This window comes from Ursus arctos, unplaced genomic scaffold (assembly GCF_023065955.2).
Source record: "Ursus arctos isolate Adak ecotype North America unplaced genomic scaffold, UrsArc2.0 scaffold_7, whole genome shotgun sequence".
NCBI lineage: Eukaryota > Metazoa > Chordata > Mammalia > Carnivora > Ursidae > Ursus > Ursus arctos.
The window spans coordinates 82,883,608-82,910,242 of NW_026623089.1; the positions used below are offsets into that span (position 1 = coordinate 82,883,608).

Genomic DNA, 26,635 nt, shown 5'->3' on the forward strand with positions numbered 1-26,635 from the left:
TGCCCCAGCTTTAAGTCTTCCTATTAGAAGGACTTAACAACTTTTATGTGACAGAAAGGAAGGGAATGGCCTTGGATGCCCTAACCCAGGTCTGGGGCCAGCTCAACAGCCAGTGGAATATCTAAACAAAGAGCTTGATCCGGTGACCCGAGGCTGGGGGGCAAGCGTTAGGGCAGTGGTGGCCACTGCCCTCTTGATCCCGGAAGCTACGAACCACCACCCTGCAAGGAGCCCTCCACCCTCTCCCACGAGAACAACTAACTGTCTGAGCGTGTGGACAAAAACCTGTTTGGGTGACAGGCGCAGAGAGGGTTAATCAGATCAAAACAACCCACACCACAAAGCCCCTAAAAATGCCCAGATGGAACTGCCAAAGCAGGAACCCTCTCGGGTCCCCTCCTTCTTGGGGAAATTGTACTAGCACTCAACAAACTTTGCTTTGCTGCCCACCACTTTGTCTGCTCCACCTCTTCATGCTTCGACACAGCGTGACCAAGAACCGGGGCACGAAAGGAAAAGAAATCCTGCAACACTTATATTTGGCATTTTTACATGTTTTTTTTTTGTTGTTGTTACTGTTTTTATATCAATTTCAATTGTCCCTTGCTGTTCATTTATGTTTAAAATTTGGTCTTCATTTAATTTGATTATACAGGAAACATGTCTTACATAGCTATTTTGTATTCAGAATCTGATCTTTCCCACACTTGGAGTCTTGAGGCATAAATCTGTTATTTGTTTGTTTCTGCTGACTTTTTTTTTTTAAAGATTTTATTTATTTATCCGACAGAGATAGAGACAGCCAGCGAGAGAGGGAACGCAAGCAGGGGGAGTGGGAGAGGAAGAAGCAGGCTCATAGCGGAGGAACCTGATGTGTGGCTCGATCCCATAACGCCGGGATCACGCCCTGAGCCGAAGGCAGACGCTTAACCGCTGTGCCACCCAGGCGCCCCTGTTTCTGCTGACTTTTACCGATAGCCGATGATTCATATATGTTTGGTGATTTTTTCCCAAAATTGTGAGTTCCCATTTGACTGAAGTGAACATGTGGGAATCTGGAGTGCCGAAATCGGAGTTGTTTTCCTTCAAGAGAGCTTTTGAGTCGCTTATCTACCAGAAGCAGGTGAAATCACTTTACTTGGATATGATGATCTTGGTTAAATGGGTAGCCTGAAACTACCTCATCCTGCAGCCTACTAATCATAGTGATATTATCTACAATTGCCCAAGGGGAAGGCACCAATTTCCGTTGTTTTCTACTCAACAATCAGCTCTCAGCTCACCAGCCCTTTTAAGAGATTTTCCTTGGTTCCTAGTCTATTGTTTGGAATAACTTCACTTCCTCTTCCTTGCAGTATATGACCTTGTTTTGTTTTGTCTTTTTTTTTTTTTTTTTTTTTTTTTTTTTTTTTTTTTTAAAGACCAGAGGAGAGGAGCGTTCTCCATCCTTGGGGTAAGAGAGGCTACTTTCCCTTTCCCCTGGAGGAGGAAAGGAGTCCTAGCAACAGAGCAGCAATCCTTGTAGAGAGCTCGTTCCTGGTTGGAGCTCCTGTTCTCCTCCAAGTAAAACAAGGGTGTGTTGTTTTTGTTACCGTGTCTGTGAATGGGTCACACATGACAGGGAAATTAAGCCAAGAGTAACCACTAGTGATATCTGATCTTCCTTTCAGATGTCTGTTTATTGTGACAAGGATGCATACAAGATTACCATGGATGAAAATCCCATCCCAGACTACAAACACAGGTTGTGAGAATCAGAGACACTGACACCCTGGCCGTCTCTGGATGGACTGATTTAATGGATGTAAGGGACTGGTGGTTGCCAGGTCTAGTTGGGATTGTTGGCTTATGTCATATGGAACCTCTTTATGTAGCTATTGATTTGTTTAATTTCTCTTGTTCTTTTTTTTTTTTTTAAGATTTTATTTATTTGACAGAGAGAGAGACAGCCAGTGAGAGAGGGAACACAGGCTGGGGAAGCGGGAGAGGAAGAATCAGGCTCCCAGCGGAGGAGCCTGATGTGGGGCTCGATCCCAGAACTCCAGGATCACACCCTGAGCCCAAGGCAGACACTTAACGACTAAGCCACCCAGGCTCCCCTAATTTCTCTTGTTCTGTTGCAGTGAGCCCTAGTAATGTTAAAGCGTCTTGGCTATTGTCAGGAAGATTCCCCTCCACAACCACGTGAATATGGACGTAAATGCACTATGAATATGGGTTTCCCCTCCACATCCACGGTGTTCAATGAGTTTTGGGGAGTCCTTATTGTAATAGTAACAGCTAACATGGACAGAGTCCTTATCCTGGGCTGATACTATGAGTGCAGATTCAGTGGTAAACAAGTCAGCATGGTCCATCCTGGTGCTCACTGAGCTTAAAGTTGTCTCTTCTTTTTGACAACCTCACTCTCTCCCTTATTTAAGCTTGCTGGGGTTTAAATGTTATTATTTATTATAAAATACTGCCTTCTTCGAGAAATGAACCGAGAGGTAGGAGAAAAGGTAGTATTACAAAGAGAACATTTTTATCATGAATGTCCATGAACCCTAAATAGAGTGATGTCTGCTGGGTTGCCTCAATCAGTCTGCTCCCAGCCCATTCCCAAACGTTCTGGCAGCTGTCCCCTGTCGTCCAACCCGTTCAAATAAACGTATCCATGTTTATACAAATGTGGTTATTCGGAGGTGGGTACTGGGCTTGGGCAGCTCCTGGAAACTTGGACTTGGGACCAAGAGATTATAATCTTGTTCTAGAGAGGATAAGAAGTAAATCTCAGAGAAAGGGTTTCTGCCATGGTTTGTGTTTATGCAATAAGAAGAGGAGAAAGCTGCTATGTGGTGAAAAAGAGGAGGTGACAGCTAGGAAAGGGCAGAGAGATGAGCAACACTGAGATTCCTGAGCAATTTGGGGTCCCCATTTCCAGTTTATTCCTGCAACCTCGCTGCTCTTGTGGTCCACACGTCCCTCCTGTGTCCTTGTAATACACTCCTCCTTGCTTAAACCTGTTCTGGGAGATTTCTATGAATTTTGCACTATGACACAACACTGGAATAGGTAAGTATGCCTACAGGAAATGTTTTCGTGTTTGCTGAAGGCTGGAAGGAAGATTAACACTGGAAACATTTGTGTCCAGATCAACTCCGCACTACCTAAAAACCATCGACAGGCGCGGTGACTTTGGCAAATGGCACCATGCTTCATGGATCAATTGGACTTTTACAACTCCTCTTTTTCTGCCTGACTCCATCTGTGTGCCCAGCATGTGAGTCCCCATTCGGAGAGAACTGGGAAAGTGCAGTAGGGAATCATTCGTCATGTATTAAATAACAAAGTCTACAACACTGGGTTAATTATCCTTACGTCGTGACTCTGCATCTTACCTCCTGAGTCTGAACCAGCAAGAGAATACCTATCTTGGACCGCACTTTCCCTCCGTACTCTCCCATGACCTGGAGCACCAGAAAAGTCATTCATGGGTTACTTTCACTATTTGTTCCCAGGTGTTGTTTCAGCTCTTCTAAACGGGAACCCTACTCTCATCCTTGGCCAGGGCAATTGTATTATACTCACTGCTCACAAGCCTGTTTTTTGTAAATGAGGATTGTAGGACGTGTATGTATTATGGTTAGAAACTCTTGGCATAAAGTCTACACTGTTAACTCATCTGTTCAACAATAGTTATTGAGTGATTACTATGTGTCAGGTGCTATTCTGTATGCCAAGGAATCTTACTTTTTAGTCGAAAAGAAAGGAAATAAACAAGATAAGTAAAATAGGTAGTATTTAAAAATAGTGCTAAGGAGAAAATAGAGCAGAGAAAAGAGAGGAAGTACCAGGGCAGGGAGAATTATAATTGTAGGCATGGAAGGTTCCATGAGAAGTTGAACTCTAAGGGAGTATCTGACGGAGGCAGAAGAGCGGGCCATGTAGGTCTGTGGTGTTTGAAGGAGGGTATGCCAGGCAGAAAACAGGAGCTACAAAGGTTGGTGGAAGCTTGCTCAGTATGTTTGAAGAACAGCAAAGAGACAAATCCGGCTGAAGATGAACTCCCCAAGGAGAAAGTAAATACAGACGAGGTTAGAGAATAATGAGGGTCAGATCACAGGAGGTTGCTGTAAACGCTCAAGAATTTTTTGAGGAACAAGGAGGGGAGCCTTTGAAGGGTGATAGGCAGAGGAATGACATGATCTGATGGATGTTTTAACAAGAGTACCATGGTGTTTGGTTGAGAAAAAAATTAAAGGTGGGTAAGGAAAGAAGCAGGAGGACTAGTTGCAATAATCCACATGAGAAATGATGGTGGCTTGAACTAGGGAGGCAGTGGTGGGAATGGTGAGAAGTGATCAGATTCTGGATGTATTTCCAGGAAAGAGCAGCAGGATTTGCTATTGGACCAGACTGGGGTGAGGAAGAAAGAAAGAATAATAAAACATCAGGAACTTGGGGCTGACTCACTCACTGGGGAGCTGCCATTTCTTGACACGGGGAAGATGTCAGGAGGAGCTCCTCGGAGCAGGATGCTTGTTAGACATCAGAGCAAATGTGTCGGGAAGGGGGGCAGGAGGACAGGCGTCTGCAACTGAATGCAGAGGTCGGAGCTAGAGATAGAAATTTGGGAGCCACTAACATATGACAGCTTTCAAAGTGATGGGAAGAAATCACCAAGGGAGTGAGAGTAAATAACAAAAGAGAAGGCCCTATTTAAAGATTTATTTATTCATTTGAGAAAGAGAAAGATGGAGCACATGTAAGTGGGGGGAAAAAGAGAGGGCAGAGGGAGAGGGAGAGAATCTCAAGCAGGTTCCCCGTTGAGCACAGAGCTTGATGGAAGGCTTGATCTCACAACCCTGAGATCATGACCTGAGCTGAAATCAGGAGTTGGAGTCTTAACCGACTGTGCCACCCGGGTGTCCCAAGAAGGCCATATTTAGAGGCCATGGAAATGAGGACAAACCAGCAAAAAGACTGAGAGGAAAGAAACTAAGGGTAGGAGCAAAACCAGGGGAAGTCAAGTGAAGAAAGTATTTCAAGGAGAAGGTGCTCAGCAGTGCCCAATGCTGCTTTAGGTCAGGTCAATGAGAACTGAGAACTGACCTTGGATATAGCATATAGAAGTCAGTGGGGAGCTCCTGTAAGAGCAGTTTTGGTGGGGCAGTGGGGGCAAACAATTAAAGTGGGTTAATGAGAGAACAGGAGGAGCAGACTTGGACACGGCAAATATAGATAACTACTTTAAGGAGTGTTCTGTAAAAAGAAAGACATGGCAGAAATAGGGTCAAGAAAGTGTTTTTTAAAAGATGGGAGTACTTACAACATGTTTTTACTTATTGAAGCAATCTGTCTGCAGAGTGGGAAATCCATCATGCAGAACACAATGAGAGAATTGTTAGAGCAATGCCCTTCAGTTGGCAAAGGGAACAGAGCTGGGATGGAAGGGGTGAGGGCAAAGGAGGAAAGGCAGATGCAGGTCGGTGGGCAGGTGAGGGGTGGGAGACGTGGCTATACTTTGGTTTCTGTATGCTTTTTGCAAATGAAATAAAATTTCTGGTTAACATGCTTCTTTTTTAAACGCAAAAATAAACATGACTCAGGTAGTGACTCTGGGATAAAAAGGGTATCTTTATAATCTGAAAGGTCCTAATGTTGCTAATGCTGTTGCCGTGAACAGTGAGACAATGGTGTACTAATATCCCAAGACAGCCTGGTGGCTTTTCTCCCAAATAGTTCTTTCCGACACCGTCATCCAAACGTCTTAGTTTTAGTGTTTCCTTAACAATCAGCTCCATTAAAATAACCCCACAATAATTAGTTCTTTTTATCTAAACATCAGCTAGTTTGTTAATTTAGATCTTTGAGTCAGAAAGTTTTTCTTGCTTTTTTTTTTCTCAAAGTGTACTACATTCCTGCTTCCTGGTCATTAGTATGTGTAGTCTAGTCTATTCCAAAAGTTGGTAATATATGGCTGCTGATTGCCCCATTCATTCAATTTGCAATTTATAGCTACTTTCAAGTTCAAGCTATTAAATGTGGGAACATGGGATAATGGGCTATTTGCTGAATTGCTGATACTGATGCTCGTACTGAAAACTGGAAGGGATAATTCTAAAATGTTTAAACGATGTTAGGAAAAGTCTTTTTGTTTGTTCACTGGTGGGAAAAAAGGCCTGGTCGAGTGCTCTGTGTTTTAGGTGGAATCACCGAGAGTCAGGATTGAAAAACTCTCAAAAATCACCTGGTCTCATCATTCATTTGACACTTAGGCTCCCTTATAACTCCCACTGCTGAGTGGTGGTCTGTCCTTAGCTCCAGCGCCAGGAAGCTCTAAGTCATAGAAATTCATCAACAAAAACACATTAGGAGCTTTCTATTCAAAACTACTTTTCTGGTCAAGAGATTTCCCAGTTGTTACTCAAAAAATATAAATCAGAATTAGGCTTTTTTACATAGATACAAAATGGGATGCAGTTTGAGATGCAGAGAATCCTCAGCTAATCCTAGTAGGAAGCGCTAGTCCTTTCACAGGTGAGAGTACAGAAGGGTATCGGGAGTCCGAGCTATTGGGTGTTGTCCCAAGGGAAGGTGGCCTGGATCTTCACCTACCTTTCTTTTCTTTTCTTTTCTTTTCTTTCCTTTTCTTTTCTTTTGATTTTATTCATTTGACAGCAAGAGAGAGAGAGCAACAAGCAGGGGGAGGGGCAGAGGGAGAAGCAGGCTACCCACTGAGAAGGGGGAGGGACACAAAGACTCAATCCCAGGACCCTGGGATCATGACCTGAGCTAAAGGCAGACGCTTCACCGACTTAGCCACCCAGGTGTCCTGCATCTTCATTTTCGTCCGTAACCTTAACAGTGCTACAGACACTTCTCTTGTCTCTGCCTTAGCACGTCCGTATTGCTACATTTAAAATCCCAACCTCCTGCTTCATAGTTGTGGTCAGAAGGCTGACTTGGTCATCATTAATGTTTAGTGAGCTAACTGGAAATCACTATGCATCTTTTTTTTTTTTAAAGATTTTATTTATTTATTTGACAGAGAGAGACAGCCAGTGAGGGAGGGAACACAAGTAGGGGGAGTGGGAGAGGAAGAAACAGGCTTCCCGCGGAGGAGCCTGATGTGGGTGGGGCTCGATCCCAGAACTCCGGGATCACGCCCTGAGCCAAAGGCAGACGCTTAACGACTGTGCCACCCAGGTGCCCCCTATGCATCTTTTTTTTTCCTCTTGAAATCACATCACGCAGAGTGAACAGAAACCATTTCAGGTTAATGAATTTGATGTTTTGCTTTGTTTTATTCTAGAAGGTTAGAATTAATTCCGATTGATAGGGATTTTTCCGTTTGTGACAGGAACCTCAGGGCAGGAAAGATTATTAAAAAAGTGATTTCACTGAGGAGAGAGGAACGAATAGGTGGAGCACGGGGGATTTTTAAGGCAGTGAAACGATTCCATCTGCTACGAAAAGGGTGGATACATGTCATTACACGTTTGTCAGACCTCATAGACTGTGTAACACCCAAAAAATAAACCCTGATATAAACTATGGGCTTTAGGTGTTAATAATGTATCAGTGTTGATTCACCTATTGTAATAAAGGTACCATTCTGGGCGTGGGATGTTGATAATTCGGGAGGCCCTGCAGGTTGGTGGGAGGGGCATGTGGGGACTGTATTTTCCACTCCTTTGTGCTGCGAACCTAGAACTATTCCTAAAAAATAATTTCACAAAGCTTTCAGATGTAAACATAGGTTCTTCAAGAAGCAGGACTTCTAATTTCCAAAGTGTTCTCTTGTCATTAAAAATCTTAGAGCCATTCTCAATAAATTAGTATTTATTCATGGCAATTGAAATAGTACAATGAAGTCATCTGATAAGAGGACTTCTTTGATAAATAATTTTGTACAGTGAAGAATCATGCTAATTTAGTGGTATGATAAACACAGTGATGTCTGACAAAAGCACCACAGACTAGGAGCATGAGATTTTAAGACATTTTAAAAACAGAACCTGAAAATTGGAAAGATTCTCTCAAGTAATTGTAAAGTTATCTTTAAAATAACTGAATATTTTCTGTTTTCTGATTGTTTTATAGCCCAGTGGCAATGGCAGCTTGGTAAAAATTGGTAGTATTTTCTAAGAAATTGTAGTTGATTTTATTTATTTATTTTTTTTAATGATTTATTTATTTACTGGGGGGGCAGAGGGAGAGGGAGAGAGAATCTCAAGCAGACTCCATGCTGAGTGCAGAACCCGATGCAGGGCTCTATTCCAGGACATTGAGATCATGACCTGAGCTGAAATCAAGAGAAGGACTCATAACTGACTGAGCCACCCAGGTGCCCCAGTTCATTTTATTATATAGCAAAATAGTGAATCCCTGGAATCATGGAAGAAAGGAGACGTATAAATGACCCATGTATTCTTAAGGGACTAGAAGAGTCCAAAGGATGTAGTTTAGTATGGTGACTCATCTGGCTCCTGTGGGTGACTGTAGACAGTGACAAACAATGGGAATCCCACTGGGATTCCAACCCTAAGAGGTGTCAGGTAAGATGCACTTAACAGTGCTGTATGGAGTATATGCTATGCTCCTCTTTCCTTTCAGAGAAGAGCACAGGGTTGTATGTAACATTCTAAAGGCAAGATGGACATCCTGCTCAAGTAAAAGAAGACCCTTGAAGTCTGTGTCTATGAGAGATTCTCAGAAGTCCCTAAACAGAAGAAAGAAAATAATACAAAATGGAAACCAGCAGGTATGTGATTCCGTTAAGGCCAAATGGAATCCAAATCTGAATCAGGATGTTGGCAAGGAGGGAGGATGAGGCCCAGGAAGTAGGGATCCAACCCAATAAAAACCAGACTCTAGGGCAGTAGGGAATGGGGAAGTGGAGCCAGCAGGGCAGCAGTGGGGGAGGAAGTCTGAATGTGACCCTTGGAAAAGAAGCAGCAGCACAAAGCAAGGAGGAAGCAACTGGCTGGACTCAATATACATATGAGACTGAACTCAGGGAAAAACAAGTGAATTTGGGAAAAAACTAAACTCCTTGAGGTTCCAATGACTGCCTGGGAACACATTGACAGGAGGGAAGAACTCAGTCAGTGCCAACACAGAAACCCCTCCAGTAGCCACTGGTGACCACCTACAACCTTCTCTGCCTTTACCTACCTGCCCTCACTGTCTCCATGACCTTGCCCCTCTCTACTTCCTGTAATGTGCATTTTCACATGGTAAGAACATTCGCAGTGTGCGCGCTCACGGGGTGTGCCCTGGATCCTGTGCAGAGTGGACTGGAGCGGGAGCCGGACCAAAGTCAGACAGTCCCAATGTGCAGGCAAGTGAAACAGAACTTTGGGACTATGTGAAGTCTTTTGCATTATAGAAATTAGGTGGGAGGGTGAAACTGGCAAAATAATGAGTCTAGTTTTCCCAATAATCACATTTAATAGATTTCCTCTCTGATCACATCATATATTAACTTCTAGCACAATGCCATGTTAGTTATGTAAAATAAGGTTTTATGCAAACTGCATATATCTCCCTGTAAACTCCTTTAGAAATAGAAATAATTCTAACTTGCTCAAGTTTATCAGCTTTAATGCTGTTAAGTGAAAATATGTGGGCATGTCACAGCTGAGTAAATATTAAAGAAAAACAGTGAATGCTTTAGGTAGGTAACTAATAGCAAGTCACAGCCCAGCCAAGTTCTTTCATCTTAGTTACTTTTAATCCCTATTCCTTGTCAAAAGAACAGGGGAAGAGATTTCCTCAGTAAAATTCAAGAAATCCTATCACCAAGGCAAAATTCCCTTTATAACTAAGTTACAGGTGGAAATTCACTTTAAAAAAAATTGCCACGGCAGGTTGTTAACACGCCAGTACTATCTGCAAACACACTTGTTTAAACACAACAGATGGCCGCTGCTCGGGAGGTTCATGAATCACAATCCAGCTTGCTATCGGGAGTGAAAATTACTGATGTTATTAAATTTCCACCCCATTACCTTGACTTTTATTTGGAACCATGCATCAATGATTTCCTTCACTAGAAGTTGCAAGTTCACCAAGCCCAATGCATTTGATGGTATCTTGGAAACCTACAGACTCAGTGCAAAGTCTCTTAACCATTATAGTAATCTGCTCAAGACCATTCTCACGCCATTGCTTCAACAACCGTGGGTATAGACATTGCAAATAGTGTTTGAGAAAAAACCAAAATGCTGACAGTAATGAATGTCCAGTAATTGGTTTCAACCAATCCTCTGACAAGTCTGTTACTGTCTTCAGTCTTTTTGATACTGCCCAAATACACCTCTGTTTAAGGAACTAGAATCTCTTGCCTTAATGAAAGGCTGTCAGTTTCATCTTACTGCCTTCAGGAATGTTCCAGTCCAATGAATCTACTTCCCAGCTGTCCACAGAAAACGTTCAGGGGTACCCCATCCAGGATTGGTTCTGAGACAGATGTCTTCTAAGATAAATTGAGATTGTAAGGAATATTAACCAATCAACAAATATTTATCAACTACTGTTCATGGGAACTGAGATAACCAGTAAAGAGAATATGGTATAAGAAGACAGAGTCTTCTGAAACTTTACACTCTAGATGTCTATAATACGCATTTACACAGCAAAAGCTGACTCCTAATACAGAATAGCAGACTGTTAGCGCTAAATGAATGTCAGGGGTAGGAACAGCAATAGGGCTCTAGAAGACTCACTCTAGATTACGGGATAAGATAATTAGGCCATCCTCTCAGACAAGGGACAGGTATGGAGTGCAAAGGAGGGGAGGAAAATGAAGGGATAAAGAGGGATGGGAAATCATTTGTTTTTGAGAATAAATGGAGAGAATCTGCAACAAATATAAATTTTTGTGCATGTTGTCAGTGTGTCTACATTTCGAATATGAATAAGATTAACCTTAAGCTCATTTTGACACTACTCATTGAAAATCTGAAGCACACAGGTAGTTCTCAGCACACATAGGCTGATTCTGTTTGGCTCCCTTAAGAATCACGGGAAATCAAGTCGTGGCTAGCCCTAGTGGAACTACCATCTGTGCTAAGATTGTTCCTCCAGGCTAACCCCCCTCCCATCATCCGTCCCAACCACATCAATGATAAATGATCATTGTTTGCCATGAGAGCATTGTACCGACTGGCTTCGTAGCTGGCCCTGACCCTTCTCAGATTAATAGATCTGGGAGGCCCATAAATTCTTCCATTCGAAAAATGTTGTCAATTTTAAAATACCTTCGTTCCTGACAATTAGGTCCACCTGATCCAGGTGCGGTTGGAAAATCATAAATTATATAAACTACAAAAGGCAAATTGTTGCTATTTCCAGGCTGCCAGTGTCCAGATGTGTGGGTTTGGTGTTCCATGCTCAGGACACCTGTGACGACTTAATGTGGGAATACAAGCTGAAGCTAAAAAAAAAAAAAAATGTAAGTGCAAATGGAGTACCTCAATACAACCACTTCTTCCTGAAGGGAAGGGCACCTGCGTGAGCAGGGGGAGGGGCAGAGGGAGCGGGAGAGAGAGAATCTCAAGCGGGCTCCACACAGTGTGGAGCCAAGGCCGGGCTTGATCTCATGACCCTGACATCACGATCTGAGTCGAGATCAAGAGTCAGAGCTCAGTTGACTGAGCCACCCAGAGCGCCCCCCTTCCCTTTCTTTTTTTCTTTTTTTTTTTTTTTTAAAGATTTTATTTATTTATGTGACAGAGAGACAGCCAGCGAGAGAGGGAACACAGCAGGGGGAGTGGGAGAGGAAGAAGCAGGCTCATAGCGGAGGAGCCCGATGTGGGAGCCCGATGTGGGACTCGATCCCGGTAAGCCGGGATCACGCCCTGAGCCGAAGGCAGACGCTTTAACGACTGCGCTACCCAGGCGCCCCAACCCCCCTTCCCTTTCTATTAAGGATTGAAGGCAGTGACACTCACTGTTCATTTGTGTAACCTCTTGCTCATTCCCTGTACACTTGTAGGGTTGTCAGTCAAGGGGCTTGCTCCCTCCCTCCAAGCTAAATTCTAGAAGGAATTTGAATTTTGATAGGAAGGACAAAGGACTAAAAGCAATCAGCATTGATGGGTGAATGGCAGGGACAAATTGTTCTGCAGGGACAAATCTAGAAGGGCTCTAACTACAGACCGTGGTTGCTGCCCTTGATTTCACAAGCACTGAGGACCCGAGATAAAAGGTCCGCTAAAGGACCTGAGATTTTATAAGAAAATTTATCACTTAGTCTTTTTTTAAACCACTATAAAAAATTCCCAGAATTTTTAAATAACATGATTCCACAAAGTATGTGTTGCCAATAAAATCAAACACAGTGCAGAGATGAGGCATCTTGAAAAAAAAAACAACAAAATTCCACTGGATTTGATAAGAGAAAAGCTTCAGCAGAAGGATGGGGATAGAGCACATTTACATGAGGGGCAGAAGGAAATGGGAGGATAGAACATAGAGATTTGGCAAAGAAGAGGAAACCTGGAAAAGTCGCCGGAAGAGTCAAGCAAAAATTCTTTTTGTTTTTAAGCTGCAGAAGAGGAAGAAGACTGAAGTGACTGGCTTCTGGGCATGCTGCCTGAGCGGTCACTCAGGGCTCTGTGCTCAGAAAGGCCCCGCACCTGGTTTAATGCTCTGCTGTCACTGTCTTGAAATTCTTACCATCTTTTGAAACAGGACCCTGCATTTTCATTTTGCATAGGCCCCTCAAATTATAAAAAAGCTCAGAAAGGTATAACACACTACTTGTTGGTTGATTACTATCCCCCAAAGATGTGCACACCCTCATCCCCAAAACCTGTCAGTGTGTTACCCTATATGGCAAAAAGGAGTTTGCAGATGTGCTTAAGAATTTTGAGGTGGAGAGATGATTCTGGATTATCTGGGTGGGCCCTATGTAATCACAGGGGTCTTTATGAGAGGGAGGCAGTAGGGTTAGAGTAAGCAAGAGAAGGCATGTGACAATAGAAGTGAGGGAGTGAAGATGTGACAATGTGGTACACAGTTACGAGCTGTTAAGGAATGCAGGTGTCTTCTAGAAGCTGGGAAAGGCAAAGAAACATATTATCACCTAAAGCCTTTAGAAGATGCTCCCTGCTGATCTAATTTGGACTTCTGATTTTCAGAACTCTAAGATAATAGATTTGTTTTGTTTTAAGCCACTAAATTTATGGTAATTTGTTATAGAAGCAATGGGAATCTAATACACACTACATATATGTAAGCTGATGTATTGCTAGTTTTCCAGAAATCAAGGCTATTAATAAATAACAGCTATCATTGATTGAACACTTCCTCTATGCTAGGCACCATACTAAGCCCTTTATGTATACAATCTTCTGTAATCCTAAAACAGTGTTCGAGGTGGGTATTATTCACTTACAGATGAACAAATGAAGGCTCACAGAGGTTAAGTAACATCAGTAAGTCTGAAGCCCATAATAAACTAGGATGTTTTAGATGTGGGAGCTGAAGCCAGTCTGTATCACTCCAAGATCTTCTGTGCGTTTATCCCCATTCCCATACATTATTATAAATGTTTGGGTTTGTTCCCATTCTGCAACGTGCATTATGTTTGTCTCAGCAGAGGAGCGGGAGTGGGACGAGGAAGAGGATGACGTCCACCTCTGCGGGGTATGAAATGAAAGAGCCGGAGCCGCCTGCCCAGGTCGCAGGGGGCTTACTAACGTACCTGCAGGAGATCGGAGGCTACAGAACACTGAACGAGACAAAGAACGCACACCCGGCGCATCCTGGAGCCTCCCGGCTGTGCGGTGTCAGGGAACTGCCACACAGGGAAAAACCCCGCCCGGTTTCCAGGAGCAACTGCCGGGGGAGGGGCGCGGCACTGCGGGCGGCGCAGGGGCAGACAGCCCCGTCCGCACGCCCGCACCGCCCGCAAGGCCCGCACCGCCTCTTGTTTTGGAGGCTCGCGTGGTCCTGCCTCATTGGCCGCCTTCGAGCCCGAGGCCCGGGGAGGCGGAGCAGCCTCCGCTGCTGTAGTTCCCGGGTTTTCCCGGCCGCCGGCCCCGCCTTCCGGGAGGAGGCCGGCTCGCGGCTGCGCGGGACCACAACTCCCACAAGGCCCCGTGCTCGGAGGGGGCGTGGCCGGGGCGAAGGGGAAGCCGGAGGCGGGGCCGCCTAGGGGATGAGGTGGGGGCGCTCGGCTCTTCAGCCTCACTCGCAGCTGCCGGGAGCTGGGGAGAGCGGCCCCCGCCTCCGGACGGGCGTGCAGACCTCTGACCCTGGAGTCTCTCAGCCGCCGGGAGCCGTCCCCGTGGGTCGTCGCTCGGGCCGCCCGCCGTTGCCCGGCCCCGAGGGGCCCGGCCGGCCGCGGTGGGGGGAGAGGTCAGCATGAGCCGGGGGGCCCGGCGGGCCGGCGCTGGGCAGGGGGCGGCGGCCGCAGTGCAGCTGCTGGTCACCCTGAGCTTCCTCCCGAGCGTCGTCGAGGCCCAGGTGAGCCCGAGTGATGGCGGGGCGGGGACGCCCGGCCGAACGGCGGCGGTAGCGGCGAACGGGCCGCAGCTGGGGCGCGGGGAGGGCCGGGGCCGGACCACGAGGGGCTTCTGGGGAGGGGAGAGGGCTGGGGGCTGGAACCCGAACCGCCACGTCCAGGAAACGTCTGCGAACCCCTAGCGTGGTGAGCGGGGATGGCGACGCTCGTGGGGTGGGGGCCGTAAAAAGAGGAAGATGGTGACGGTCCCCTGAGGTGTTTTCGGTTTTCTTTCTGATTTTTTAAGCGGCTGGGAGTGTGGCGGGAGATGAGATGGGAATGAAAACGTCTTCAGCGGTTTTGGGAGGAGAACACGCGTAGAAATGGTGAAACCCTCCCCTTCAACAGGGAGGGAGGGGAGGTGCAGGTGGATGCCCGCGCCCCGCAGAAGTGGAGTGGATCGGGTGGGGGACAAGACTTGACTTCCTTGAACTTCTGGACTAGAGAGCCCCTCGGCTTCTGCCCTTGCCCTAGCGTCTTTCCTTGCTTGGGACTGCTGTTTTTTACCCAACTTGTGCCCTGTCTGCTAGGTGGCATCTCCAGGACGGGGGCGGAGGGCTGTGTCTGGCCTTACAAGGCCTCTCAGTGAGGTGATGGCTGGAGAGTAAACTAGAATTTAGGGGCTGCCTCTGTGAAACCTTTATTGCAGAAGTGTTCTCACTTCTCTGGAAATGGAGGGTTTTGGAAACCAGAGCTTTTTGCCTTGAGAGCCCTGTTTGCTTCTTTCTACAGAAGAATCGGAATAGCCTGCCAGGTGCTGCTGTGCCTTGTCTGCAAAGTGGCAAAACTGCTGAGAGGGAGAGAGAGAAGTGTCTCAGGTGGCGCGATAATGAGGGGAGATGTCATTTGAAGCAATTAATGCTCACTGCTGAGAAAAACTGAAGCTATGAGTAAACATGTTTTTCTGACTTTATTCACATACTTTTTTCATGCATGGTGTTGTGCACTAAATCCCAGAAAGCCCGAGTATGCTATTTGTGTAAAATATTTTTTAAATGATTTTTTAAATGATCTGATAAAAATAAAAGGGGCAGAGTTTTGGTTTTGGTATTGGTGAGCATGTTAAAAATGCAGATTCTCTGGCCCCACTGCCACATGTTCTGATGTAGTGGATCTGCAAGTGACCCAGGGGGCAGCAATTTTAAACAAGACTTGTTTGTAAGTAACTGTAATGCATTTATCCTCTGAACTACCTTTTGAACCCTGCTTAGAAAACACTGAAATAGTGGAAAACTGGAAATCTTCTAAAAAGTAAATTTTCCAAATTGTCTTTAGCAAAATTATTTTCTAGCTATTGGTTGGGTGATAGTTTTTGGGTGGAATATACATGTAGATATTTTTCTAAAAGGAGATTTTTCTCATTTTTTTCTTTTTATAGTACATATTGTATACTTTGTCATCAATCTGGAAACTTTAGGTTTTTTTCATCTACTAATTACATATGTTACTGTTTTACAATTGCATGTTTACTTTTATTATACCCAAATGAATATATGTCATTTTATCATGTCCAAATGAATACATATAGTTCAGAAATTAAAGATTTGTGCATATTCAAAGTAGCATGGTGCCAAACAATCCTCAGAAGTGGATACATTTGGTTTTTGTTTCCGGTCGTATTTTCTAATATAGTGTTGGAGCATATTATAAATAGTATTTTAATTTCTAACATGTTTAAATATATATTATCTCATTTTATTGGATCTGCCTCCCAGAGGTGGAGCTATTGAGGTAACTGAAGTTGAGACAGCTTACATGACTAATATCACTTCTCAAGTGAACAAGATTAAACTGGAGCCCTAGTAGGCACCTTTTTCTTCTGTACAGTATATCTCCGTATGCTTGCTTCTTTAGGGTATCGAAATAAAGCAGAGGGAGATCCAGGAAAACAAAAAAGTGGAAATAAGTTCTTTCACTTCTCTTACATATACTAAATTGGGAGGGGGGAGAAAAAATTCCGCTAAAGTATAAAGGGAAAAATTTGTTTTTTTTTAAATACCTGTATTTATAAGAAATCATTTAAGAAGAGGAATATATTGAATATGTCTCCTTGCAATGAAAGCATAAAGTTATTTTTGAGCACATAAAATGATAGGCATTTGTATATCTCATACCCCATTTTCTTTTTTCTTTCCTTTTCTTTTTCTTTTTTTTTTTTTTTTAAGATTTTATTTATGTGATATAGCATGAGCAGGGGTAGGGGGAAAGCAGAGCGAGACCAACTCGGGGCTTGATCCCAGGACCTGGAGACCATGACCTGAGCCAAAGTCAGATGCTTAACCAACTGAGCCACCCAGGCATCTCTCATACCCTGTTTTCTTATAAATTAAATGCAAATGTGCTTTGTAGTCTGGGAAGCACTACGAATGAAAGACCTAGTGTATACAAATGGTATGATGAGTTAATCTTCCTGTAAAGAAGTAATTTTAGTCAGATGTGTTTTTAGGTCTTTCTAAATGCATCTGAGGTGTTATGAAATCAGGGAATACATAGAGGCCCCCCCCCCCATTCCCGATGGAAAGCTGATCTTGAGACTCAAAAAGTGTGTTCCAGTCCATAACCCTGAGGATTTCCCCCCAACCCTGAAGATCTTGACTTTCTGCTGTGATCCTTGGTGCGATACAGACAAGAAATAAAACACTCTTTGTGTGCCCAAAGAGAGGAAACTAAAAGGAGACTGCGCCATAAAGCTTGAACTCCAAAGACCTACATTCTCAATGTGGGATATGAATCCTACCAGTAATAAGGGAAAAGTAAGAAACTTGCTAGGGAAGGGGGAAGAGACTCCCTTGAGAATCTATAACCACGAGCCAGCCCTTACAAAGGTTTACAGGCCAAATTCATGGCACCTATGCTGGGAAAAACTTCTAGTGGAAAATTTAATTTACAGCAGACCCAGGTTGGTATGCCCCCAGTTTACTGATAAAAGTAAATATCCATCCCCTCTGGAGGAATTTATTTTCAACCCAGGCCCTGAAAAATTCACCAAACATGAGGCACCGTGAATGAGGTACTAGAAATATAGACTATGGAAAAAGACCTGTGATGACCTTAGATTCTGAAACTATCAGACCCAGTTTAAACACATTAAATACCAAGGGCTGGGGGGCAGAGACAGAAAGACCCTGACCTGAAAGGATTTTAAAGAATGATAAAAAAAATTAAAACATAATGTGATGGAATTTCTAGAGCTGAAATTAAAAACTCAGTGGATGGATTAGATAGCTGATTATATCCAGCAGAAGAAATGATTACTGAATCAGGCAACCATTTTATGTCTTTTTCTACTTAATCCTCCAATACTTTCCCTTTTCTAAGCTTCATACTTCACTAACAAAATTGGAGTAATCAATGTAATCCATATGTGTTTACCTATTAGTCTTTGTACCCACGCATCATGACTTTCAGTGGATTATCGTTGATGAACTGAACTCTTATCAAAGGCCAATCCCTCTCTTGTATATTAGGTTCCATTCCTTCTTTCAAGGACATGGCTCAAGCAGATCTTCCCTTTCTCTCCTGGATCATTTAATTTTTCCTTGTCTGATGGACTGTTAACTGTCATTCTAAAACATAGTGTTAATTCTAATTTACAGTCTCTCTCGACCCGTTCATCTCTCCTGACTCAGCTCCATTTTTCTGTTCTCCTCCATAGGAAAAACTCCTCAAAGGAATTATCCTTATTCCTTCCATTCTGGTCCTCTCTTCAGCCTGCTCCAGTCAGACTTTTGCCCCTTCCGCTCCTCAGAAACTGCTCTTGTCAAGATCACTAATGTCTTTCTTGTCATTAAAGCCAATAGTTAGTTTTTAAACCTTAGCTTTACCTATAGAAGCATTTTTTCCCCACATTTCCCCCCTCCCCCATTACTCTCCTTGAAATACTTTTTTTCTTTGGGCTTGCAGGATGCTGTACTTTTTTGATTTTCATCCTTTCAGGCTAGTCTTTCTGGTATCCTTTGCTTATTTCTCCTCTTTCAGCTGCACCGATGACCCCTGGGATAGGGAGAGGGGTGCTGGAGATTGAGCTCTGTAAAAGCTCTTAAAACAAGATTGATGAGTTTCCGGGTGGGTAAATACAGACCCTTACTGGGAGGGTGGCTCGGAGGCAGGGAAGGTCTGTACTTGCACCTCCCAGTACCCTATGCCCCTGTCTATTCTATTTGGCCTTCTGAGTTGTATTTTTCACAGTAAACCACTAAACATAAGTGTTTTCCTGGTTTTGTAAGCCATTGCAAATTACTGAGCTGGAGAGTAGTGGGAAGCCCCAATTTATAGCTGGTCAGTCAGTAGTACAGGTGGCTTGGAAATTGAGACTGATATCTAAGGTGAGGACAGTCTGTATGATTTGAGCCTTTAATTCTGTGAGGTCTGCTCTAACTCCAGGTGGTATCAGAACTGAATTGGGCATCCAGTTGGTGTTGGAGAGTTGGAAAATTGGTTGGTGTGAGAAAACCCCAAGTTCCAGTAAAGCCGGAGTCTTATAATCGTCTCCTGTTTCTCCTTTTCACCTACTACATAGTCCTCCTTATTGTTCCTCAGAAACTTTGGGCAAGCTGACTGCCTTGGGGCATTTATATTTTGTGTTCCCGGTATCTAGAATGCTCCCCCCCCCCCCAATTGGGTGGCTTGTTCCTTTTCCTCCTTTAAGTATTGCCAAAAATTCACTGAGACCTTTTATAACTCTCCTTTTGAAAATAGTATCAGGGCACCTGGGTGGCTTAGTTGGTTAAGCATCCACTTTTGGCTGGGGATCGAGCTCCTCACGGCAAGGGGCCCTCTGCTCAGCGGGGAGCCTGCTTCTCCTCTCCCTCTCCCTGCCCCTCTGTCTGCCATTCTGCCTTCTTGTGCTCTCTATCAAATAAATAAATAAAATCTTACCCCAAAAAGGCAAAAACAAACAGTAACAACTCAGTCCTGCAATGCCTGTCTCCATTCCCTCGTTTTCCTATTACTTTATTACCTTCTGACAGACTCTGTACTTGGCTCATTCTTTTTTTTTTCCCCCTTTCCTGTGAGAATATAAGCTCATGGAGGGCAGAGATTTTTGTCTGTTTTTTTCTTTTCTTTTCTTTTGTGTTCTTTTCTTTTCTTTTCTTTTTTCTTTTCTTTTCTTTTTTCTTTCACTTCTGCACTCCCAGCAGTTAGAACAGTGCAAGGCTTACGTTAGGTAGATCCTCAAATATGTTGAATGAATGAATGAATGAATGAATGAATGGAAAATAAAAGCAAATTAATTATTCAGAATGAAGCTCAGAGAGATAATGGGATAGTAAATTTTAAAGCTTAATTAAGAGACATGGTTTAATATAATATGTCTGGTTGGAGTTCCTGGAAGAATGTACCAGCAGAGGGAAAAAGTATTGATTCCTGCCTGTTAATATGAAAAAGACAACTCAGTAGAAAAATGAAAGACAGGTATTTCACACAAGAAGAAATACAAATGTCTTATAGACCATAAAATATTATACTTCATTAGTACAAAAATTAGATACCCTTTCATGCTTACTAGGTTGGTAAAAATTAAAAAAGCATCAACTATTGGTAAGGATATGGTTTAGCATAACTTCTGTCTGCGGTTGGTAGGATTGTAAACTGGTATACCTATTTCAGAAATGAGCTGTAGTAATTCCACTTGTAAGCATATAAGCTGGAGAAACTCTTACATATATAGGGAGATAATGAAAAATATGTTTGTGTAGCCTTGTTCTTTAACTTAATCTGGAAACAACGTGACTATGGGTTGCATCCGTTTCCTATTGCTGCTCTAACAAATTACCACAGATTTGTGGCTTAAAACAATACAAGTTTATGATCGCATGATCTATAGGCCACAAGTCTGCAAGCGGTTTCTACTGGATCAAATCAAGGAATCAGCAAGGCTGCATTTCTTCTGGAGGCTCTAGTGGACAATCCTTCCTTCCCTTTTGCAGGCTTCTAGAGGCTGCCGTGTTCTGCCATGTGTCCTTTTCCACGGTCTTAAAAGCCAGTAGTATAGCATCTTCCAGTCTGACTCTGACACTCTTGTCTTCCTCTTACAAGGGTCTTAGTGTTGAGTCCACTTAAATAATCCAGTGTAATCTTACATCTCAAGATCCTTAATCATGTCTGCACAGTCACTTTTGCTGTGTACTGTAACATATTCACGGGCTTCAGGAACTAGGGCATGGATATCCTTGAGGGGCATTATTCTGCCTACCTTCCAGGTCAACAACAGAACAAATACATTGTGATATTTTAATATAATGCAACATTTATAGCAGGGAAAATGAATGAGCATAAAACTCATGATGGGTAGCTGTCAACATATTAGCAAAAGAAGCACATCACAATATAATTCACACAATAGATGCCATTAATATTAAAGTTAAAAAAAAAACCCTCTATATTGTTTAGGGATATAGCATATGTGATGAAATTGCAAGGAAGAGTAAAGAAATTAACAAAAATAAGATATTCTACCTCCGGGGGGGGGGTATTTAGAAAGGGACTTAAAAGATAATTCTTTTTCTATTCTATTTCTATTCTATTTCTATTTTTTTTCAAGATTATTTATTTTAGAAAGAGAAGGGGTGGAGGGTGGGGAGAAGGAGAGAAGCAGGTTCCCTGCTGAGCAGGAAGCCTGAAGGGACAGCCTGAGCCTCCATCTCAGGACCCTGAGATCATGACCTGAACTGAAACCAAGTCAGGTGCTCAACCTATGAGGCATCCAGGTACCCCTCTATTAATGTTTTTAAAAATTTTTGGTGATATGCAGGTTTTTGTCTTAGTAGTTGTCTTTAAGAGTTAGACATAAATACATGATAATTTTGTATACCTTACCCCAGCCTCTACCACAATTAAGATATTTTAAAAAACCAAACAAAAAACCCAGAATATGGTGGTTTACTAAAAAGGAAGAATTTAAGAAAAATTTGTAAGAGCAATCACTGGATAAAATATTTTTAAAACCTGGAAAGTTGTCAGTTGGTATTTCTGCTCCCCCTACCCCCTGCAATACTTAGAATTTGAAGTTTTATAAATAGTAAGCTAGAGAAATGGAATGAAATTCAGTGGAGTTAGTGACAGGATCTTAGTAACCAGGATAGTAAAGCATCTGGAATTCTAGAGCCAAAATTGTTGTTAACGATCCTTTGTTCTTTTTTTTTTTTTAATGATTTTTTGTTATATTGTGTTAGTCACCATACAGTACATCCCCGGATTCCGATGTGAAGTTCGATGCTTCATTAGTTGCGTATAACACCCAGTGCACCATGCAATACGTGCCCTCCTTACTACCCATCACCGGTCTATCCCAGTCCCCCACCCCCCTCCCCGCTGAGGCCCTCAGTTTGTTTCTCAGAGTCCATAGTCTCTCATGTTTCATTCCCCCTTCTGATTACCCCCCCTTCTTTATCCCTTTCTTCCCCTACCGATCATCCTAGTTCTTATGTTCCATAGATGAGAGAAATCATATGATAATTGTCTTTCTCTGCTTGACTTATTTCACTTAGCATTATCTCCTCCAGTGCCATCCATGTTGCAGCAAATGTTGAGAATTCGTTCTTTCTGATAGCTGAGTAATACTCCATTGTATATTTGGACCATAGCTTCTTAATCCATTCGTCTGTTGAAGGGCATCTCGGCTCCTTCCACGATTTAGCTATTGTGGACAATGCTGCTATGAACATTGGGGTGCATATGGCCCTTCTCTTCACTACATCTGTATCTTTGGGGTAAACACCCAGTAGTGCAATGGCTGGATCATAGGGTAGCTCAATTTTTAACTTTTTAAGGGACCTCCACACTGTTTTCCAGAGTGGCTGTACTAACTTGCATTCCCACCAACAATGTAGGAGGGATCCCCTTTCTCCACATCCTCTCCAACAATTATTGTTTCTTGCCTTGTCTATTTTTGCCATTCTAACTGGCGTAAGGTGGTATCTCAGTGTGGTTTTGATTTGAATTTCCCTGATGGCTAATGATTTTGAACATTTTTTTCATGTGTCTGTTGGCCATTTGTATGTCTTCATTGGAAAAGTGTCTGTTCATATCTTCTGCCCATTTTTTGATTTGTTTATTTGTTTCTCGTGTATTGAGTTTGAGAAGTTCTTTGTAGATCTTGGATACCAGTCCTTTATCTGTAGTGTCCTTTGCAAATATATTCTACCATTCCGTGGGCTGCCTCTTAGTTTTTTTGATTGTTTCCTTGGCTGTGCAGAAGCTTTTTATCTTGGGGCGCCTGGGTGGCACAGCGGTTAAGCGTCTGCCTTCAGCTCAGGGCGTGATCCCGGCGTTATGGGATCGAGCCCCACATCAGGCTCCTCCGCTATGAGCCTGCTTCTTCCCTAGAGATCATGACCTGAACTTGGTATTTTGATCCAGCAAGGTTGTCATTCAGAATTGATGGAGAAATAAAGACATTTCAGAATCGCCAGTCATTAACCAATTTCGTAACCACGAAACCAGCCCTACAGGAGATATTAACGGGGGTTCTATAAAGGTAAAAAGGCCCCAAGAGTGATACAGAAAAGAAAGTTACAACCGATACAAACAAAGACTTTACTGGCAACATGGCATCATTAAAATTCTATCTTTCAGTTCTTAGTGCCAATGTAAATGGTTTAAACGCTCCCATAAAGGCACAGGGTTGCAGATTGGATAAAAAGACATGACCCATCCATTTGCTGTCTACAAGAGACTCATTTCGATCCCAAAGATGCATTCAGACTGAGAGTAAGGGGATGGAGTACCATCTTTCCTGCAAATGGACCTCAAAAGAAAGCTGGGGTAGCAATTCTCATATCAGATAAACTGGATTTTAAACTAGAGACTATAGTTAGAGACGCAGAAGGGCACTATATTATTCTTAAAGGAAGTATTCAACAAGTGGATATGACAATTATAAATATCTATGCCCCCAACAGGGGAGCAGCAGGATACACAAGCCAACTCTTAACCACAATAAAGAGACATATAGATAAAAATACATTAATAGTAGGGGACCTCAACACTCCACTATCAGAAATAGACAGAACACCCTGGTAAAAACTAAGCAAAGAATCAAAGGCTTTGAATGCCAACCTCGACGAGTTGGACCTCATAGATATATATAGAACACTACACCCCAGAACCAAAGAATACTCATTCTATTCTAATGCCCATGCAACATTCTCAAGAATAGACCATGTTCTGGGGCACAAAACAGGTCTCAACCGATACCAAAAGATTGAAATTATCCCCTGCATATTCTCAGACCACAACGCTCTGAAATTGGAACTCAACCACAAGGAAAAATTTGGAAGAAACTCAAACACTTGGAGACTAAGAACCATCCTGCTCAGGAATGACTCGATAAACCAGGAAATCAAAACTCAATTTAAACAATTTATGGAGACCAACAAGTATGAAAACACATAGGTCCAAAACCTATGGGATACTGCAAAGGCAGTCCTAAGGGGGAAATACATAGCCATCCAAGCCTCACTCAAAAGAATAGAAAAATCTAAAAAAATCTAAAATGCAGTTTTTATATTCTCACCTCAGGAAGCTGGAACAGCAACAGAGGGACAGGCCTAATCCACGCACGAGGAAGCAGTTGACCAAAATTAGAGCTGAAATCAATGAATCAGAAACCAGAAGTACAGTAGAGCAGATCAACAGGACTAGAAACTGGTTCTTTGAGAGAATCAATAAAATTGACAGACCACTGGCAAGACTTATCAAAAGAAAAGAGAAAGGACCCAAATTATTAAAATTATGAATGAAAAAGGAGAGGTCATGACCAACACCATTGAAATTGGAAGGATTATTAGAAACTTTTATCAACAGCTATATGCCAATAAACTAAGCAATCTGGAAGAGATGGAGGCCTTCCTGGAAACCTATAAACTACCAAGACTGAAACAGGAAGAAATTGATTTCTTAAACAGGCCAATTAATTATGAAGAAATTGAGTTAGTGATAAACAACCTTCCAAATAACAAAACTCCAGGCCCGACGGTTTTCCTGGGGAATTCTACCAAACATTCAAAGAAGAAATAATACCTATTCTCCTAAAGCTATTTCAAAAAATAGAAACAGAAGGAAAGCTACCAAACTCATTCTATGAGGCCAATATTACCTTGATCCCCAAACCAGGCAAAGACCCCATCAAAAAGGAGAATTACAGACCGATTTCCCTGATGAATATGGACGCCAAAATCCTCAACAAGATACTTGCTAATAGAATCCAACAGTACATTAAAAGGATTATCCATCATGATCAAGTGGGATTCATACCTGGGATGCAAGCGTGGTTCAATATTCACAAATCAATCAGCGTGATACATTATATCAACAAGAAAATACTCAGGAACCATATGATCCTCTCAATTGATGCTGAAAAAGCATTTGACAAAATACAGCATCCTTTCCTGATTAAAACCCTTTAGAGTGTAGGGATAGAGGGTACATTTCTCAATCTCATAAAAGCCATCTATGAAAAGCCTACAGCAAATATTATTCTCAATGGGGAAAAGCTGGAAGTCTTTCCCTTAAGATCAGGAACACGACAAGGATGCCCACTCTCGCCACTATTATTCAACATAGTACTAGAAGTCCTTGCAACAGCAATCAGACAACGAAAAGGGATCGAAGGTATCCAAATCAGCAAAGAAGAAGTCAAAATGTCTCTCTTCGCAGATGACATGATACTCTATATGGAAAACCCAAAAGAATCCACTCCCAAACTATTAGAAGTTATAGAGCAATTCAGTAATGTGGCGGGATACAAAATCAATGCCCAGAAATCAGTTGCATTTCTATACACGAATAATGAGACTGAAGAAAGAGAAATTATGGAATCCATCCCATTTACAATAGCACCAAAAACCATAAGTTACCTTGGAATTAACTTAACCAGAGATGTAAAGGACCTATATTCTAGAAACTGTAAATCATTCTTGAAAGACATTGAGGAAGACATAAAAAGATGGAAAAATATTCCATGATCATGGATTGGAAGAATTAACATAGTTAAAATGTCCATGCTACCCAGAGCAATCTACACTTCCTTTGTTCTTCAAAGATAATATACCTCTGACTCTTTCTGTTGTAGGTGGGGACACATTTGCATTCCTAGGGGAAAAGCTTGACAAAGCAGCAACTGGGAAGTTCCGTTTTCTGATCATCTTTGCATAGATCCCTCCAATGGATCACAAGAATGATCTTTAACAACCTGGGTCCCATTTTTGTTTTTATTTTTATTTTATTTTTTTAATTTTAATTTTAATTGATATAATTGTAGGTTCCATTAAGTTGTAAGAAATAATAGAAAAAAATGCCACCTACACTGTGTCTAGGTTTCCCACATATAGTGCAGTATCATCACCAGGACGTTGACGCACTGCTGGTCTTACTCAGATCCCCCCTCGTCTCACTTGTGTCTGTGTGTATGCGGTTCCCTTTCATCCCACCTTTAGGTTTGTGTATCCACCACCAGAGTCAAGATCCTGAACAATTTTATCACCACAAGGGTCCTTCCTCTTGCCCTTTATTAAGACATTTAATTAATTTTTTAGAGAGGGAGTGGGGAGGGGCAGAGGAATAGGGAGAGAGAGAGAGAGACTCTCGGGCAGACCCCCCACTGAGCACAGGGCAGGTTGCTCACTGTGAGGCTTGGTCTCACAACCCTGAGATCCCGACTTGAGCCAAAACCAAGAGTCGGAAGCTCAACAGACTGAGCCACCCAGGCTCTCCTCCTCTTGCCCTTTTATAACCACACTTACCTCCTTTCTACCCTTCTCCCTGTCTCCAATTCCTATATCTACTCCAGTCCTTAAGCCCTGGCAACCAATAAACTGTTCTCCACTTAAAAAATGTTGTATAAATGAAATCATAGTATGTAGCCTTTTGGGGTTGGCTTTTTTCACTCAGCCTGATTCCCTGAAGATTCATCCAAGATGTGGATGTCAGTGAGTCCCATTTTTTAATTTACGTAAAGAATGTTTTATGGAAGTTTTGGATTCTGAACTCATTTTGTAAATATTAGTTAGTGTATACCTTGAGTAGTGGATACAGCATGTATTTTTAAGTGGGATTGACTTGGGACTAAGTCTCATTTCTACTTTGGAAAAATTATTTTAACCATGCTCAGCCTTAATTTTCTTATGTATAAAA

At 42.6% G+C, this 26,635-nt stretch overlaps 1 protein-coding gene and 1 long non-coding RNA gene across 5 annotated transcripts in view; both read left to right on the forward strand.

The window, feature by feature from the left end:
• LOC125282768 (uncharacterized) overlaps positions 1–5,549 on the forward strand; it is a 45,168-nt gene extending 39,619 nt beyond the window's left edge. Inside the window, exons 4-6 of one of the 3 annotated variants that reach the window (XR_007190023.2) lie at positions 791–1,123; positions 1,422–1,574; positions 1,671–5,549. This is a non-coding gene — a long non-coding RNA (uncharacterized LOC125282768). Of the gene's footprint in view, positions 1–790; positions 1,124–1,421 lie in introns of all 3 variants that reach the window. The other 2 variants (XR_008958038.1, XR_007190024.2) reach the window with 2 other exon arrangements.
• An 8,581-nt stretch (positions 5,550–14,130) lies between these two features.
• Positions 14,131–26,635, forward strand: part of ERO1B (endoplasmic reticulum oxidoreductase 1 beta) — a 61,506-nt gene continuing 49,001 nt past the window's right edge. For both annotated transcript variants that reach the window (XM_026504016.4, XM_044385984.3), the window contains exon 1: positions 14,131–14,463. In XM_026504016.4, coding sequence (XP_026359801.1) covers positions 14,362–14,463 — 102 coding nt within the window. In that variant the 5' untranslated portion in view covers positions 14,131–14,361. The remainder of the gene's footprint in view (positions 14,464–26,635) is intronic.